Here is a 19,463-nt window from a genome sequence, read left to right as displayed (position 1 = left end):
GATAAGTTGAGTACGAGTGAGTACAGATTGAGTACGAATACTTGTGAGAACAAATGAGTCTGAGTACAAAAGAGTACGATTACAAATAAGTATGTGATGAGTCCGAGGGATTTTGAGGACAGACGAGCTTTTTGAGTCTGAGTTTGAGTGAGTTCAGTGTGAAGGAAAAAATTGGGATGAGTTTGAGTGAGTTCTTTCTGTTATGCCGACCTATGCTGATAAGTGGCAGCTCTCAAAGCAAACGGGGTATATCGTGAACACTTCGTTCACGTACAAAGAAATATAATCTTTGGCGGTGTTTTTATATTTTGCTTTCTCAGTGGATAGGCCTAGTGTCTCAGTGGTTCGCTTTTCTAGAAATCGGGCTGAATACAGAAACTGACGCAATCCCGATCACGACTTACCAGGTTTTGCATGACAGCGTGCGCAAAGTTCCACTCTCGGGGGTGTTCAAACAAAACATTTATTTATTTATTTATTTAAAAAATACTGCAAGCCTATTGAAGGGCCCAAGCAGGAGGGGCATCACAAGAAAAAAAAACATTTAGGCGCAATACACATGGTACACTGATCAAAATAGTTTGAACAAATACAGGAATGCACCAACGTTACAAAAATGCCAATACACCTGTCGTTTGGCACACCTTAAGGAGATGTTCACGCTTTAAGCAATTGTAAACTGTCTCAAATCAAGGAAAATTAAAATCCGCAGAGATGAACATCAACGGAACGCAAAAACTAGACCGAGTGAAGCAGGCAACAAATGCACGAGTCCCTGAAGTTACATCATGCAAAAGCTGTTCGCAGCGCTAGCAGTGGTCGCGCCCACCGCTAAGACTAATCGGGAGGCCGGTGCCATCTGACGCAGCAACTTGAAAAAATGGTCGCGTATCTGCTCACTTCGTTGCAAATGTCGTCGAAAGGCGATAGTCTTGTGTCGCCCCTGCCACCTAAACGCCTCTCTTCTCTTTTCAGTTTAACTCTCACTCTTTCCCCCTCTCGTCTCGCTCCTGCCACGATAACCCCAGTAGAGTTTTGATCGTCCATTTTATTTTTCAAAAGTCGATTGTACTGCTTGTTAATGCTGGACTTATTGGAAGCCGCCGCCAGACGGCGTCGCGAGCACTTGTTATACTTTTGGGTCAAATACTTTTTTTTTTCAAGGCATATTTTGTTTGCTATCGCAAGAATCAATGATCCACGCATTTTTGATTACAAGAACTGAAAATATCACTTGTGCATTGATGTTTTGCCTAAAATATGCATAATATTTTCTTTTTGCCAACAATGTCGTCAAGTATGAGCATTGCCACCAGATTTAGTAGATTAGAAATGCTTTGCTTATATAAACGTCTTGTTAAATTATTCTTCCAAATTTGGGCCAGCAGGGTGAATCGAAGGACAGACACGCAGACGGACAGACCAAAGAAGTACTATCGTCTTTAAAATTCTGAGCACGATCGCGAGATGTGATACGCCAATACAACGTCACTGCGGTGTGCTGCTGACATCACCGAAATGGTAACCACGCTGCCACAAAACCTGAACACACATATTGCGTGACGGCGCCTCTGCCCGAGTCGCTCTCTATCCACACGCAGCGGCGACTCCCACTCAATCCCACGTTAAACGCTCATCCTCACCCAGCTACCACGACAGCGCAGGTGTGATTGTTGCTGCCATAGTACTTCATTACGCAGCGAGGTCCGTCGCCCGGACGGGTTTGGGAAGGCGCACGGCGCAAACGCTGCCGAGTCCCTTCGTGACAACTTTCGCTGTAAGAGAAAGCCGAACAAGCAGTTGCCTGCAGTCCTCGTAGTTTTGCTTGCACTACCTGGTGGTCTTTTCAAAGATTGCTCGGTCAGCACGTCAATTACACTAGTACCCGCGAAAACCCTGCATCTGTCAGACACAGCGCGTCTTACGCTATAATAGTCAGTGTCATGTTATGTCCCGCTAAGCGGTTCCTTCAACTTCTCCGCGAGCGAGCTTTCTTGCGGGAATGCCCGAAGAACGCCTGCGTACCTTTGCGAGTGACGAAGTAGGCCTGGAAGGGGGCCGCCGAAGAACTGTAGGAAAGCCGCAGCGTGTGCAGTGTGGACGTGGCAGTCACGTTGTCGGCGCCGGCGCTCAGCCGCAGAGTGAGCGACGGGGCCCGATACGGGTCCCACAGGCTGAGTGCCGCCGCCGCCGAATTGCCGGCCGCGCTGCGGTTCACCAGGCGCAGCTCGATGCGCTGGCCCAGCGGTGCCAGCAGGCGCGTGCTGTACGTCAGGCCCAACGGGGGCCGGTGCGGGTAGTTGAGGCTCTGCACCGTGCCCCGCGAGCGAGCCGACAGCTGGAGGGTGGTCTCCAGCGACGAGCCGGCCACTGCAGCCATCGCGACGCCGCGAGAAGAAGAGAGAGGAAAAAGTGCACCCACATTAACGGCAAGTTCCATTTTATTGCGTCAAAGACGCACATTCAAACACGGTGCCTAGTGGAAGATGCGTACACATACTTGAGTCCATAGGGTACCGTACGGCACAAGTCAACCGATCGCCTCCCTCACGAATTCGGTTCAAGTGACCAGTATTGAAGAGACCGTGAAACACGTTTTCAAAAAATTACAAAATGTCCCTGTTGTCTCTTTGCATCAGTGATGAAACAGACCTACGGAGAGTTTTAAAGCTATAACAGGGATTAAAGGTACCTATATCAGGGAATCGAACCGGAACCGATAACCGGAACCGAACCGGCATTTTTGCCGAAGCTGAACCCGAACCCGCACCGTTACGTTTTGAGCCCGCTGAGCCCGAACCGGAACTAAACTTAAAAAACGAAATAACCACTACCGGTTTACGACGATTGATTGATTGATTGATTGTAGGGTTTAACGCGCCGACGCAACGCAGGCGATGAGGCGCGCCGTAGTGGAGGGCTCCGGATTAATTTTGACCACCTGGGGGTCTTTAACGTGCGCCGAAATCTCGTACACACGGGCGTTTTTGCTTTTCGCCTCCATCAGAAAAGCAGCCGCCGCGGCCGGGAATCGAACCCGCGACCTCGTGCTCCGGTTTACGACGAAATGGTTCGACCATCTATTGTGGATACTGCGCAGTCAGTGCCATTCAGGCCTTTTTTTCTTTTACGTGCCATCAACTTAGTAACCTCTCACGCACTTTCCCCTCCGGACCAATCAAACACTATAAACGCTCTCTTTGTAGTCGCAACATGGGAAAGCAATGCCCAGCAATTTTGCAACGGTATGATGCTGGTGGCAGCGCGAGCTGAGTGCAAGGCTGACCAAACGAAATGTCACTCTCGGCAGCTTGCAGGCGATATGAAACTGATTTGTCCTTCCCTCGCTGCGACCTTACAGGAGCAATGGGGCCCCAAGAATGCTCCAATGCGCAACGGCGAAGGCCCGCACCCGAGGTGTGCTTACTTTTTCATTTCATAATTTGCTTAAAAAGGCCGCACACCTAAATGGCATAAATACTTGTGACCCGCAGGAGTCGGTCAGCGGCTCAGCCGTTTGATGCTGAGCACAAGTATGCGGCTTCGATCGCCGTCACCCGCGACCGTTTTTCTGGTGTATACCGAAAACGACAACGTCCACGGTCGCGATTTCTACCCAGATAAAATATACCAGGGGCGGTATTCTCGAGTTTTGTCCCTTTTGCGTCCCTTTCAAAAAAGTGCGAATGCACGGTTGTCGGCCCGCTTGCGGCGCTTGCGCTCGGCCCCCGCAGCCCACCGCCTCGCCGCCTTCTCTTCCATCTCTTCCATCGGGTTTGTAGTATCCCGTGTACACCATGGTTATCAAGCCACTATAACGCCGCTGAGTCGCCAACGCACGCCGCTGACGACGTAGTTTGAATGCGTTAAAGATATAAGGCGCGTTACTGACAATATCAGCGTCGCGTCCGTAGCTTATTCGGTAGAGCGTCGGGCTGCGGCCCGCAAAGTCCTCGGATCGAAACCTGGCGCCGGACGCTGTTTCTTCTTTAAAGAGCGCTGCGGACGCCGCCGCCGCCGACGCCGGCGGTGGATGGTTTGGGGTCGCTTATAAAAGTGTATTCACACTTAAAATAGAGGGGATAGCGGGAAATACTAAGGGAAAAATTTAATTAAGACAGAGGGTAGAGAGTTCAAATTTAGGAAGGGCGGCAACTGCTGAGCGATTGCACGCAGAAAGAAACGCCGAGCGTGAAGGGTGCCGGAAGACAGGGAAGAAGCAACGGCGGCTAGAGAGAGAGAGAGAGAGAGAGAATTTTATTTGCCTTTTAGGCTAAGGCCTCCTCATTCCAGGGGGCCACTGGAATTCCTCGTTAGTTGGTCTTCCAAGGGTCTAGCCGGGAAGGCGGGGTGCCTATGGTCTTTTGAACAAAGCTTGCCAACAATAGCTGCTGCTCTATCGTGGCCGGTTGAGTCAGCCACTCCCTGCGGATACTGTTTCTATCTACCTTGAGGCATAGCCATAACATGTGCTCTTGATTGATCGGTACGTGGCATTCATCACACTCTGGCGGGGAAGTGGCCAGAGAAGTAAGTAAGAGAGACGGAGGGAATGCGGAAAGGAGTGCCCATATGAGAACCTCCGCTCCGGCGGCCACGGCGATACACGCGCGGAAGGGGGCATGAAGCCCAGCGGGACGAGTGATTTTAAATACAAAAAAGACATCCCCCTCGCGAGGGGCACGATCAAATGCACAGCATTTCCGAGGGGGTGCGCCGGCAAGTCGTATCTCTTGATTGCGGGACCCGTGTCGCCATCTTTTGGAGGCGCGGGACAACTTGTGGCGCTTTCGAAACAAACGAGAAATGAGTGAAGGATATAAGGCGCGTTCGGTGCGTCGAAATGCGTGTCGGTTTCGTGGCTCGGTCGGTAGGGCGCCGGGCACCTTGCGTTCCGCCCGCGGCGTCATGGGTTCGAAACCGGGCGCCGGAAACTGTTATTTTATTTCTTCCTGGCTGCGGACTACGACAAGGCACGCCAACGCCGCGTGACATTGTGAGTTACTAAAATGCTATGCATTTAAAATGTCCCTTTTGGCGAGCCCTGATTGGCTAAAAGCAAACAACCGGAAGTGACGTAACGCAAGCGCAACAAATCTACTGCCAATTCCCATTGCTACACCGGAAGTACGTCACGATGAAAGGGACTCAAAAGGGACGTTTTCAAAAGGGACAGTTACGAGAATACCGCCGCAGGTGGTTTAATTACTCTGTCGCATATCGCTTCGTAGCAAAGGTGTAGCTTCAGGGCATATCAAACACGCCAAAAATATTAAAACTTGTCTTTCCACAGAAAAAAAGGCACCTCAGGTGGTTTTGAATTATTCCTCGCAAAGTAAGAAGAATCGATTAAGCAAAAAACCCCAATGTAGGTTTTTCTCTACACACATAATTTCCTTTGTCCGACCTTTCACAATCAAACATGTCATCAGTCCGAAGGAAGTGAGTATACCGTGGCGCAGGGTATAATCGGCAGTTCTTCAGCAAGTGTACAGCGACCAAGTTCGCGTTTCTTAACAAATATCAATAATTATAGATAGATAGGATAGATAGATAGGAGAGAAAACGGGTAGCGCATGGGGCACATTTATTCCTTTTGCAACAAACTGCATCCCTCGACCTTGCAGGCACTACATATTTCGTCGTTGAAGATAAAACAGAAAAAAAAGCAGATGATGCATGCAGAAAGGAAGAGCGGTCCTTGTTTAGTGACACTAAGCAGTCCCACAGTCCCACTTGCTCAGGGTTCATACTTTCTATTTGTTCCGTAGTTTTGTCTCTTTCTGCTCCGCTTCGTTTTCGGAGGTGCGCTTTTACTGACTGTCCAACTCGCTACTATAGGTCTGCTGCTACTCGTTGCGGGGGAAGAGGGCAGCTTCTCTTAAAGAGCTTCTCTTCCAAAAAATTAAAGAGCTTCTCTTCCAAAAAAGTTCCATCTTGTGCTTCGCGCGTCAGTTTACTTTTTCAGTTTGTAGTCGAACAATCTGTTACAAGATTCCGCAATCGGGCGGAATAATGGCCGTTGGGTCAGGCGTAACGATGACGTATTCGTGGCGATGCACACATATCTGCAATAGCTATCGCAAAATGCATTCCGGTGATCAGATCAATGATGCCGCGAACGAGCGTTCAGTAAAGCATACGTTTAACAAAATTTTGGCTTACAGCCTTGGTAAGGTTATAGCTAACAAATTATTCTACGTGTTAAACCATCAAGTTCATTGGTAGCTTTCATTTGGATTCTCTAGGATCTTCTTTCTTGTACTACAACAGCTAAAAAGGTACACGGCTGGTATTTAAACCTGTCCCCTGCTAATATCCACATCTAGGTACCCTCCAGCATATAATTTTGGAATGCACTCACAACCCAGCCGTACCAACCCTCTCCACACGTTCCTTTCCTGAGCTGTGGGAGGAGGACCAGACTCTCACGCTGACACGGGCCAATACGGCGAGGGCAACGCATGGATTCCCGGGCTGGGGTTGATGATGAAGGTGTTTAACGCGCCGAAGCTGCACAGGTGATGAGGCGCGCCGTAATGGAGGGCTCCGGATTAAATTTGACCGCCTGGGGATCTTTAACGCGAGCCGAAATCTCGAACGCAAGGGCGTTTTTGCTTTTTGCGTCCATCAGAAAAGCGGCCGCCGTGGCCGGGAATCGAACCCACGTCCTCGGGCTCAGCAGCACAACGCCTCAGCCACTGAGCCGCCGCGGCGGGTCCAGGACTAGGGTTCCACTCTCATTTTGAGCTCATTAAAATATGTTCTCTCTCTCTCTCTCTCTATACGGAAGTCACGCGCCAGTGCGCAGGCCTAACCGTAAGGGTTTGATGGTTAGCGTGATGGGGGATGCAGTAACGAGGATTTGTATTTCAACGAAAAGGAAAGCGTATCTTTTGGCGGTGGCTCTATGTAGTGCCTAGGACAACATGAGATCTGGGTGGGAAAGCAGCTGGTAAATCGTCACCACATCATTTATTAGATGCGACGCATCTCTTGCTCTGAGGCATGTCCCTCCTGCGTCGGCGTCGGCGGCGTCCGCACGCCACCTGCGCATGCGCGACTCTCCTCCGCTCTTCTCTCCGACAGCTGTGCGCAACACTCTCACTCCGTCTCATTATCATAAACAACAGTTACGTGCGCGCGCTTCGCTCGCTTCGCTCCGCTGCGCAAGTGCGCGCATGCGCGACTCTCCTCCGCTGTCTCCTCTCCTTCAGGCGCTGTGAATATAAAGCGGGTAGCGCGCTGCGGCGGTTCAGTCAGCGCTCGCTCTCGTTCGACTCCGCGTGACTTGCTTGACGACTTCCTGCTTGGCTTGATTCTTCCGATGAAGACGTGATGGAAGCGACAGCACTGGTCGGCGACTCTGGCTAGTTTCGGTTTCAAAATTGGGGCGATCCTAGCGGCAGGGTGCTGCGGCGTGGCCCTTCCCTTTCCCTCACCGTTTCTTTCTTTCCACACCACGCATGCTTCCGCGCCTCCTCACGCATGCGCAACAGCTCACCGGCGCCAATATTTTTTTCTTTCTTTCTCTGGGCGCGCACGGCGGGCCAGTTCGGTGCGTGCGTAAGCGAGCCGGCGTGCGAAGGGCTGCGCGGGTTGCCTAAACGCCTCCACGGGCTGAAAGTTTCGCTGCATTATAAAATATATACGAATGTATTCTAAATATGGGGCCGCGGGGGAAGGAGCGTCACCAGTCCTGCGCAGCTCTGTGGTGCAGCAACACAGGGCTAAACAGTTCGGCCAAGTTTCTCGTCTTCTCCAAAAATGACAGGTAAGCAAATTAGCTTTGTACAAGTTATAGTGAATTCCTTAGAAGCCGACCGATTGCACTCTTCTATTTTCACTTCGCACATGTAACGTGAAGTTAATGAGACATGTCACTCGTCTTGGAGTGGAAACTAATGTGCAAATATATCCCAGCCTTGCAGGTACACAAAGTTTTAATAGAAGTAAACGCGCATTCGGCGCGCAGACTCTTGCTAGTAAGGTGAATTTGAGGCGGCATTGCCGTTTTGCGATTGCCTTACTAACTGCTTGAACGTCGATTCAGGATTCTTATCGATGTATTTTTTGTTGTTGTTTCGTGCAGTGGGTTTGAGTCTTGGGTGGGGTCCCAAGTCGAGGACGGTTCGAGACTTCATTGGACGTTTCCTGTGGTGAATCACCTCAACCCCTAGAAAGTTATCACGCTGCACCTGCTCACAAAGAAGGCAAGCTCAACTGTACGCGCTTCTTGTCATTGACTGCGTACCTATTACCACGGCGATTGTTGGCGCGGGGTGGCGTACCCTAACCAATTTTTCCGGTGTCATCTTGCTCCAAAACGGATATTTGCGGCAAAACTGCTGCCAAACGTTGCTTCAGTGCTCCGAAAAATCTGACGTAAAACCGCGGTGTTCAATGCCAGTCAATTTGCACAGGGAGCAGTGGAAGGCCAAGCCGAAATACATGCGTTGTCTGCAGCTGCCATTGCAAGCGTTTCGCTCATATAAAAAAAAAGGTAGCATTGCCGGCTTTGCTGTTCAATCTAACCTGCGCGCCCGCGCCATGTCATCTTATCGCGAGTGGCTTTGCTGTTCCATAGTTCTAAAGATAGAATCGATATCGGACAGGATGAGAAAAGAGGCGCTGCCCAGACACGAGCTAGGGAGTAGCGTGTGACAACCTAGCCGATATCTGCAAGTAATGAGCTCGGTACATGCGGCTTACAATACAGGAAAACTTTTTTTCTGCGCGTCCCCCCCCCCCCCTCATAATCAGACTGTTCACGCGCCATTAAAAGAAAAGACGGGTGCGCTCGATTTGTGTTGCGATTGTGTTCTGTATTATACGACGTGGTTGCGCATTATTTTTGTACGCAGATATAATCTATAGCAATGAGTGGTCAATAGTGCGATTATTGTGTTGCAACAGTTTTTTCTCGCTGCATTTTGTTGGTGTGAACAAGATTTCTCGGAAGTGTATGGTCGGGTCAACGCTTCCTTTCAGAGTTTGCGTTAATTGGCCCAAAAGGCAGGCGTTGAAGCATACCTGTGCGTGCTTTCTTTTAAATTATAGGTTCCCGTTTACTGTGTCTCTGAACCGAAACGAATTTTTTGAATGTCTAAAGAACATTCCCGTCTCGAGGCGAGCCCAAGAAATAAGTATAAATTGAGTGGAACTTCCAAGTTATTTCCTTGTTCCGCCGAGGTGTGCGCGAAAAAAATATGTATAGTGATTAGAACTTTGTAAGTTATTCTTGCGTAATCAATTATTGAGTACCTAAATGTGCATCTTGCACGTTTTTTTTCCTATTCTGCAATGTTGCATGCCTAAATTTGCATGTCATATTTTTGCTTAGAGTCCAACAGAGTGTACATAAAATGTATGTGCATTATATTTTGTGTAGTGCATGTGTTTTCATGACTTCGAATCAAAGATGTCTTCATACGAATTTTGAATTAAAGAAAAGCGAAAAGAATGTTTGTGTAACGCTCCAATTATTATCGCCACAAAGACAACAATTCGACACCAGAAAACATACTATTACCAACATGTTTCCTTCGTTCAATTGTTAAACACGTTACTGCACACACATACCAAACGACAGGCGGCGGCTATTCCGAGGCATCGCCGCCGCTCGTCCAACTTTCGCGCCTGGTGCCATTGCCGAGCGGCCCATGAGCAGCGACCGGCGGCAGGCGCGGAAGTTGGGCGAGCGTCGGTTGCTGCGGCCGGCGCGGCGGCCCGGACCGGCTGCCGCGGAAAAAATGACGTCATCAGCGTCCGCGACGTCACCAACCTCCTTTCCCCCTCGCCACTCGTTGCCATGACGACAAATGCAACGTTTTTCAGACGCCACGCACCACTAGGGGAAGATTTGGCGCTGTTGGCGCGAATTACGCGGGACCACGGTGGATGCTAGAGAGGCCGCCCTGTGGCGACAGTCCCTTCAGCGAGTGGACTGACGCAATCCAATACCAGCGTCAGTCCAAACGCTCCCCCTGATGCGCCGCATCACATCAAGGTTCCCTCGCGGGAAGATGAGCGTAATTTCCCCCTAAAATCTGGTCCAGTTGTATAAAGTTCGCTTTGAAATTGCACCACTGTTAATAATAAAAAAGCAGCATTTTCAATTTTATTTATATTTTGTTTTAATTGCCATTTTAAACTACTAAACCTTTTTTTTTCTCACTTATTCGATGATAATGCAACTCATCGAAGCGGTTCGGTACGTGATTTAGTCGAACCGGGACTGAAGCGGAACGAAATGAATTCTTCCGAACCCGAAGCCTAGCGGTACTGGTATTTTTTCGGTTCTTCACACTGCTGTATACAGGGTGTCCCAGCTATCATGCACCACGATTTAAAAAAAGATAAATGGCGTTACTCGAAGAAAACCTAGTGAGTAATGTTTGCAGTACTGTGGAGAAGCGGAGAGTAATTTTTTCGTTAATGATACTTCACTAATTAATTGTAATTAATTATCTAACTCGAGAAGTACTGTCCCAATCACTGAAGTGTCAATGAGGCACCTGTAGGTACCCACGAGGGGCATCTAACTTCGGTGGTTTCAGCGACGAACTAATTGCGTACTCATTTATTCTGACTGATAAAGGAAACCCGCGAAATATGAAAAATACCACGTGACGGCGCTTCCGCGCGCATTGTAAAGCAGCGGCCCCAAATAAGCGGATTGGAAGCAACTGCTTCGCCTGTCACCCGCCTGAAGAGACAGCGCATCACCTTGATAATGGCATGCATCGAAAGAGCAGCAACAGCAAGATTCGCGGGGCGCGTGTGCAGATAAGGCACAAATTCGGTCGCGATTTCTTCTTTCTTTCTTTTGTTTATTTCATTCTGGTTAACTCGGAGGCCGCCTGTTTGAGGGCATTGCTTTACGATGCGCGCTAATGCGCGCGGAGGCGCCGTCACGTGGTATTTTTCATATTTCGCGGGTTTTCTTTATCAGTCCTAATAAATAGGTACGCAATTAGTTCGTCGCTGAAAATACCGCAGTTAGATGCCCTTCGTGGGTACCTACAAATGCCTCATTGACACTTCAGTGATTAAGACAGTACTTCTCGAGTTATAAAATTAATTACAATTAATTAGTGAAGTATCATTAACGAAAAAATTACTGTCCGCTTCTCCACAGTACTGCAAACATTACGCACTAGGTTTTTTTCGAGTAACGCCATTGGTCTTTTTTTAAAGCTTGGTGCATGATAGCTGGGACACCCTGTATACTCCTTAGCAGCAAGGTACGACTTTGGGTTAGTTGGTTCATAATTGGTTAAAGAGTAGAACAGTATTGTGATTTTCGTGCCCCTTTAAGGCGCTGTTTTACTCCAACCTCCCTTTCACTCATGCTTTACAAGTGGCTGGAAATAAGCCTTTCTGATCAGACCACTCCAATTTCGGTTAGTGGCCGAAAACGGCGTCGATGTTCACGCACGTGCGTTACTTACCTAACCTTGCCTAACGGGATCCGAAATCGTCCGCATTCTGTGTGCGCCGTTTGGCGGCGCCATTTTTCATGCGCCGCTACGTCCCTAACTGAAAGAACGATAACTTAGGATGGGAGTGGAGGTAGGTTTTATAACCAATGACACAGATGGGTCTTTTTCTAAAGCGAAGCTTTTAATGCTTCACTGATGGCGTGGGTCGTCCGCGTAAAAACGCACTGCAGGACAGCCAACTTTACGCAATGGGTTTCACAAAACGATGATGATGATAAGCGAAGGCACATCAAGCGCCTCAAGATAAAAAAAAAAAAAAACGCTTCCCGTGGTCGGAATCGAACCTGCGTTTCTCGCGTTACGAAGCCGACGTCTATCCGACTGCGCCATGTCGACACGGTCGAACCATTTTGGATTTTGGACTTTGACTTTGAATCAGTTGCATGGGAGAAAGCTTCGCGTTTTAATCGTCTTTCTCTTAAGAAATGAACTTTTATTTCTTCGTGTACCAGCCACAGAGCATACAGCTGATTCGAACACGCCCGTTGATAAGTTGAAGTGTTGCCCTCAAGCGGAGCGGAAATTCAGCAGCGTTGTTAAAGTTTAAAAAAAGGATTGAGTTTTTTCCCAATTGAGACAAAACAACTTAGCATCCTGCGCACCTATCCTCGAGAAACGAGGTTCAGATTTCTAATAGCGTCTTACGGGAGGGCAGCGCTATCCGGTGTCGTATTATACCCCACAATAAAAGTTTAATCGGTCTCGATCTCTCTCTTTCTCTTATATCCCATAATACCAGCCTCCCAACAAGAAGAAGCTTATGTTTGTTCGCTTCGGTTTCTCGACGGATGTCGCTAGGTAGGCACAGTGGCAGCTCTCCCATTTGACGAAAAACAGCAAAGGGGGAGTTACAACGCACGAAAAATAGTGGGAGCACCGTCGACGGAGGAAAGGCTACGTTTAAGAAAACCATGGCATCGTATTGAATCTTACTTGCTTTATTTAGAAGATTATGCAGTTCATACCTGGATTCAGATTTGCTCGCTGGTAAACAACCCATTCATTACAGATAAATTTGTATTTGAAATTATACGTTTCTTAACAACAACAACAAAAAAAAAACCTTCGACGTATCAAAAAGATCGAGTGACGTCCTCGGCAGATCAGAGGAAAAAAAATGGCTGTGAGTATACAGGTCGTTTGATGGAAGGCAAGAACTGGAGTTTCGACTATGTTGTTTAACCGACGCTAAAATTCAGCAAAACTTTTGTTCTGAGTAAAGACGCGGTCGTGGCTCTCCTGTCAGCTTAAGATGATGACCCTCAAGCTCAAGTTTATGTTTGGGTAGAAAAGGACGACGTGAGTTAAACGTTTTCAAATTATATATGCAGCGGACGGAGCCCATAATTTGCTCTAGTACTCGCCATCATTCATTCTAGAAGTCAGTTCATTTGATCTCTACTTAACTGGGAGTTTCTGACGTGTCTCTGAGCACATACCACAGCCTTCGTGATCAGCTCCGTCCCAGCAGCGTTGCTGATCGCGCAGGCCGTGCACATACACACAGTAAAACACCGGCGTGCCGAGCAATGCGACAGAACACCGCGCCTCTGCCCCACTGAGCAGGCGACGTGCTGGAATTACGTCTCCTCTTCCATCCCCGATGTACTATCGTTCCTCTTCCCGGTTCAGCGCTCGAGCTGTACCGCACTATGTTTGGTTATCCTCTTCAACAGGGCTTCAAACCCGCCGCGGTGGCTCAGTGGCTGCTGCTGAGCACGAGGACGCGGGTTCGATTCCCGGCCGTGGCGGCCGCTTTTCTGATGGAGGCGAAAGGAAAGAAACGCCCGTGTGTACGAGATTTCGGCGCACGTTAACGATCCTCAGGTGGTAAAATTAATCCGGAGCCCTCCACTACTGCGTGCGTTAAACCCTACAATCAATCAATCAACGGGGCTTCAAGTAACAGGAGCATCAATTTTAAGTACAGTGGTTAGCGTACTTGACTCCTTATCTGGCAATCGGGGTTCAAATCCTACACGAACCCACATGTCTTTTGATTTACTTATTTGATCTTTTCAGCGGTGGCCATTTTGGTACCATTCGTGTTGACAGACGACGACGCTCACTTTTTACGTTGATGAGACATCGAACGCTTTCGACTTAATAATCTAGACATAAGGAGAACACAGCAGTGGCCACTCCCCAGCCACGTCCTGGCGAGGTCTCTATGACGTCACACAATCTTGTTTGTGCGATTGGTGGCCGCCGAACAAGAGCACCGCCAAGAAACATGACTGCGATTGTAGTGGGGCCCCCACCTCCATTTGGTCGTATCGCTTGAATGACAAATTGCAGTTAGCGCGCTGATAAGTGTGTTTTTAGTGTTCACTTTATTGCGTCACTCCTGCAGCTATTGCGTCACTGTTACGTCTGCAGAGCGACATTCGAACTTCTTTTAAATATTTCTCCCGTTTTTCCTGTTAGAAACGTCTTTCGTGGCTGGAGTAGAGCTGAGTGAGTTGCCGAAGGCTGGTTTTTTCATTGGACAAGGTTGTATTCGGCTTTCATGACCCATTTAATGCACTTAGAGGCATTTATCGCATTCCTACATGTAAGCAGTATTTCTACTGATTTTGTTTTTTGCCCAGTTCCCCAAGGGTGGCAAGACGAACATTGATTTGATTGACTGTATAGGGTTTGACGCGCCGACGCAACGCAGGCGATGAGGCGCGCCGTAATGAAGGGCTCCGGATTAATTTTGACCATCTGGGGATCTTTAACGTGCGCCGAAATCTCGAACACAAGGGCGTTTTTGCTTCCCGCCTCCGTCAGAAAAGCGGCGTCCGTGGCCAGGAATCGAACCCGCGTCCTCGTGCTCAGCAGCACACTTCCTTAGCCACTCAGCCAGCGCGGCGGGTAAGACGAACAGTCGAGAAAAGACATACGCATTTTGAAGGTGCAGATAACAACTAAGAAAAACTCCAGAGTTGCAGATGCTATGAAAAATATGAGGGCCTTGATGTCGACAGGGAGCAATAGCACAAGAAGAGTGTTTCTCAACTGCAACGAAGATACCGTTTTTTCTCTCGAAACTCTGATTCTCTTTTCATACACTTAGCAATATTTCTTAATAATCCATACCAGAAGAATTAAGGCGTGCGCTTTTTTTTTTCTGCTTCGTGCCGGAAAAGGTATGAGCGGCCAATTTTAATGACTTCTCGCGAAATAAGGCCGGCTAGAGAACAAGATGTAAATGCTGAAGTGCGTGAAACGTGGAGAAATCATTTTGAATCTTTAATTGTGTTCGTATACACGAACAAAGTACGCCGCTAATCGAAAAAAAAAATGGTATTTCGCTCTTTCTTTTCAGGGCGGGGGGAGGGGGTGTAGGAGGGGGGGAGGACAGATGGAAGGCCTGGAAAAAAAATTGCGGATAGTGTAAAATGCTAATTTATTGAAGACTCTAGAGAATGCCTTTATTTCCCTGCAGTGGTCCGTTTTCTTCACGAGAAACTTTATAACATTGGGCTGTCTTGAAAAGCTGAACTCGACGGAACACTCGCAATGATAAAAGAAAAATACAAATGGGTTGTCGGGAAGCGCCAAAGTTGGTGTCAGGAACCCAAATCAAACCAGCGATAAAACAGGGCCCTATTTCACGATCATTCGCTCGGAAAAGTGCGTCGATTACAAGAGCAGCATGTCCAGAGACAAAAAGGAGAACGCAAATCGAAAAACGGAAACGGCAAGAGGAAGTGGACAAGGTAGGAAAGGGTATTTTCTTGCGCCAAGGAAACCATTAACACAGGGTGCCCCTTCCCCCCCTTGTTCCGCATTTTCCTCGGTGAGTAATAATTAGTCCGGCTAATTAGCTCCCGGTTTACGCCGCGGATTGATTTTTCTCCCCCCACGCAGCTTTCTCACGTCCCCCGTAATGACTGTCCACTAAAGTGAGCGCACAAAAACTGTAAAAAACTGCTTATAAATGCCTAGAAAACAAGTCACCGTTTGTCAGGAATAAGGAAAGAAAGGTATTGCGAAGCACGACACTTCGTAATGAAGCTCGTATACCCTTTGTTGCCTCCTTGTTTTCTTTTTTTGTTTGTTTGATTCTCTGCCCCAGACACACATAGACATAGCTTGTCGCTCCCTGGGGCAGTGCCGAGCCAAAAGCGACTCCAACATTTTTCTACGTCATAGCTGCGATGATGCTCACGGGATGATGCTTATATCACCCCTGCTCAGGAACTCCCTCGCCGGAAGCGAATCGTGCGCAATGTCGTCATATTGCTCAGGGAGCGCTGGCCACGTCCCGTTGTTCAGGAAAAACAGTCAAGTGCGAGAAGGAAAAAAAAAAAAAAAACGTGCTTTCGGAGGCCAAAAGTTTTCCTCGTGCGCTAACCCGATTAGCAAACATGCGTGGAAATTGTGCGGATGGAATGCGGGCGCACGTTTGCGCCATGCTTTAACCTGATTAGCAAACGCGAGTGGAATTTGCGCGGACGGAATGCGGGCGCCAATATTTATTCCTCGGACGTTTCCCGTGAGCTTTGCATGCCCGCTGTCTGAGTGATTTTCATGCACCAATGTGCAGCACCCGTACGGGGAGCCCATCTCGCTAGGCTTCGTCACGGACTATAGATGTGTTGGGTTTTGGCCCCACTGCGCATATGCGGGAACAAGACGAGTTTTCCGCGCTAAGCAATGCTGCCGTGTAAACTGTTTCACGCCGTTCTTTCTCCGTCGTCTTAGGACATTAATCACCCTTACGTGCTGACGTCGTATTTGCAGCATACCCAACGGACCACTTTCTCGTTGTTGGTTTTTTTTTTTTTTTTTTTGAGTCGGGAGATTTTTCTTCTGGCACTGTAAGGCTCGATGTGTCGCTTTTTTTAAATGAGTGGGCATCAGTACGTCAAGAAATCTCTGCCCTGTGGGGATTGATTTGCTTTCTTAAACTAAACCGCATATTTAATGTTTAACTAATGATTTGAATCCCACTAATCGTAGTTATGACACACGGTTGCTGGATTAATTTTCCGTCATTGCTGACGTTCGGCGCACACAGTCCAGCCGGATATTACGAGTACTACGCTTTCATGTTGCAAAATATGCCCACCGAAACCAGGTGTGCGCTGGAAGTTTACACCGTAATTAGGCGACAACATTTCCGCAATTAAGGCGGGTACCGCGCTGTGTTCTTTGCGTAAAAAGAACATCGATAGTTTTGGTTACCTGCAATTTAGTATTGTATCATACAAGGCCAAACTGCAGGTAACCAAAAACAACAGCCCTGGCCTGTTGTTTCTATTTCTGTTTAAAGTTGAAGGCGAAAAGAGCACTAAACAGGGGCGTAACATTGCAGTGAATTATCATTCACAAAGCGCAGACTATGCACTGCTTGTCTCGAAATACGCATAAGAATGGTGATTTTAATTCTGGAAAAAGCGGAGCCTGGCCCAGTTTTTCGCCCGGGCGGAAACTGTAGGACACTTTGCGCGGGGCTTCGTTCCTGGAAGTCGGTACAAAAGCGTGGAACAGCATCGCTGAGTGCCGTTACAGCGCTTCCAGCTGTGGCGAAGGTGAGCATTGATTTTGAATTTGGATAGCGCGGAGGTCGTTAACGAGCTTACGCAAACAGCGTCTGGCTGCCCGATAGTGTGTCGCAGTTATCTCTCCGTAATTACAGTGACGCTAGATGCCATAGCGGTAACTGAGTAATTTAGCAACAGTCTTGGTTAGCGGCAAAGCTGTTCTGAACGTTTTTTTTTTATTACGCAAAGGTCACGAAAACACCCCAGACGTGCAACCAGACACTACTTAGTTCGTTCTTTTTTCAAGATTCAGGAGAGACCTTACAGTTGCGTTATCCCCCCCTTACGACCTATTTATATCGATGCTACGTGGTCTGCTGGTTCGTGCCATATTTTCACTAAGTATTTCTTCGCGGAAACGAAGTGCAAGCGAGAAGAAGAATATTTTGTCTGCTTGAACAGCACAAATTGATTAAAGGGAAGTGCTTGACGGTGTACTTGGGATCGTATACATACTTAGTAAGCGGCACAGAGAAAAAACGTACTTTTCGAGATGACGACAAACGTTTTTTTTTTTTTTTTTTCATCATTCCATTCTTTGTCTTGCAGTTAGTATTTGAGCGCGTTTTGTTTTTCTGTGTCTAATAAGTGTGCGTATATGTATACGCAGACGAATATTCATATTTGCTTATTTTTCGATGATTCAGAGTTCCCTGAACTTTTGTGCTGTAATTCCTTTTTTTTTTTTTTGCTTACCTCATTTCTCACACTCTCTTCCTAGTTGCTTTATCATTTTTTGTTGTTCCCCTATTTGTGATAACGATTTTCTCTGTTCGAATTTATATATAGACAAGTGTACTGAGATATACGTTGCTGACACAGTGTATAGTGGGCTGATGACTTCCGTCAGGCCATCAGGGCCTTTAGTCCCAGTCTCCTCTCACTCAGACGAGAAATAAAGGTTTTTTTTTTTCAATTCAATTCGGAAAGAGTGGGACTATATTTTGTCACATGTATATACCAATCCTATACAATCGACGTTATAAATCTCCTTGTGTCCGTTATAGCGACCAAAGGGATATCTTTAAAGACAACCATGGAATCACCGGCTACCCAAAGCTTATACTATATGCCCTTTGCTGATGTAAAATAATTAGTGGCCATGTATTGCATTCAAGAATTGAGTGGTAGATCAAAATAAAGTTGGACTTGCTTGCCGCTAAAACTCTTTTAAGTACAACGGCATGCTGTAAATCACAGCTTGAAAACATTTATCATTTCCGCGGAGTTAAACGCGCAAAACTATTGTGATGCTCGCTCTAACTATGGAACTGCAAAAAAAAAATTACGGGTAAAACGCAAGTCGTTCTTGGAACGCCGTCTAAGACATAACGCGTGTGAGTGACGTGTGAACGGCTGCACAGAAATATTATTCGGGAGTCTGACCTCCAGCTGACATGCAAGTATTCCGACACTATTTACCACACCTATATTCTTCGTAGAATGGTCTTTGAGTGCTAAGTTGTTCGGAGGAGAAAAAAGCCCCGTATGCTGGGCTATGGCTCCGAGAAAGAAAGCAATAAGCTGTCTGAGGCGATGCCTCCAAGAAAATCTGTAGGGTACTCTCAACAATTACTGTACAACGGGATCGGTATTCCGAACAAATGTTCGTAAAATTTTTGTTTCTCTCTATTTTTGTAGTCCAAGTCGAAAGTAAGCAACAAAAAAAGATATAAAAGTAGTCGGCCTGGTCATGTACAATATGCGCAGGTGCTGGCACCTGAAATTGATCGCACAGCCGCCAGCGAGTATCCAGGGAGCTTCACCTAGTTACACCTTATAAAGCCGAAAAAAACACGCAGTATGCACGCGACACGAGGAAAATGAAAGGCCCTGTACATGTTCTAGCGCGTGACACCCAGTACACTCATGGACGTCCCTTCGGAGCGCTGAAGGCACGCTGTTCCGTACACTGCAAACCACAAAAACGTGCGAGCTATGCGGCCATTGGTAGTAGGAAGGCCAGCGAACTAATGCTTTCGCATTAAAACCGTTTCCCGCACAAGCGGGAGACAGTTCAAATGTGAAAGCAACCTCGATAGAGCAGCGAATCTAAACACGCAAGGGCAACACTATCTGTTGAAAATGCCAACGGCACCACGTTGCTGTCTCTTTCCGGCCACCATTTTGGAAGTCATTACTTGCTGGCCCAATTCACCAAGATTTATGTGCCTTCCGTGTGGAGTTTAATAACTAAGCGTAGGAGTAAGGTATAAGGAAGCCGAAGTTAGGGTTAGCGAGTGAAGCTCAGCAACTAAGCACAAATATCCGGTTCCTCTAACACCGCACGTACGTCGCATGTTTCGACGCGGGTCCGAAAGCCACAGCGCCACTGGGGCTACGATTTCCGTAACCTTGCCTTTGCCCGCCAGGCGGATACGCTCTTTTCAAACGAGCTACGGAAGAGCTCCTTTGATCCCAC

General features: G+C 47.7%; 1 protein-coding gene across 1 annotated transcript in view; it reads right to left on the bottom strand.

Annotated features, from left to right (window-relative positions):
• Nucleotides 1-19,463, bottom strand: part of LOC144155589 (uncharacterized) — a 509,077-nt gene that overhangs the window by 34,673 nt on the left and 454,941 nt on the right. The window contains exon 18 of the mRNA XM_077687126.1: nt 2,026-2,370. Coding sequence (XP_077543252.1) covers nt 2,026-2,370 — 345 coding nt within the window. The remainder of the gene's footprint in view (nt 1-2,025; nt 2,371-19,463) is intronic.

Source organism: Haemaphysalis longicornis, unplaced genomic scaffold (assembly GCF_048455015.1).
Source record: "Haemaphysalis longicornis isolate Haplotype H1 unplaced genomic scaffold, Haemaphysalis longicornis Haplotype H1 scaffold_1, whole genome shotgun sequence".
In the NCBI taxonomy this organism is placed as follows: domain Eukaryota; kingdom Metazoa; phylum Arthropoda; class Arachnida; order Ixodida; family Ixodidae; genus Haemaphysalis; species Haemaphysalis longicornis.
Note: the sequence above shows the minus strand (reverse complement) of the source record. Positions and strands in the feature narration are given on the sequence as shown.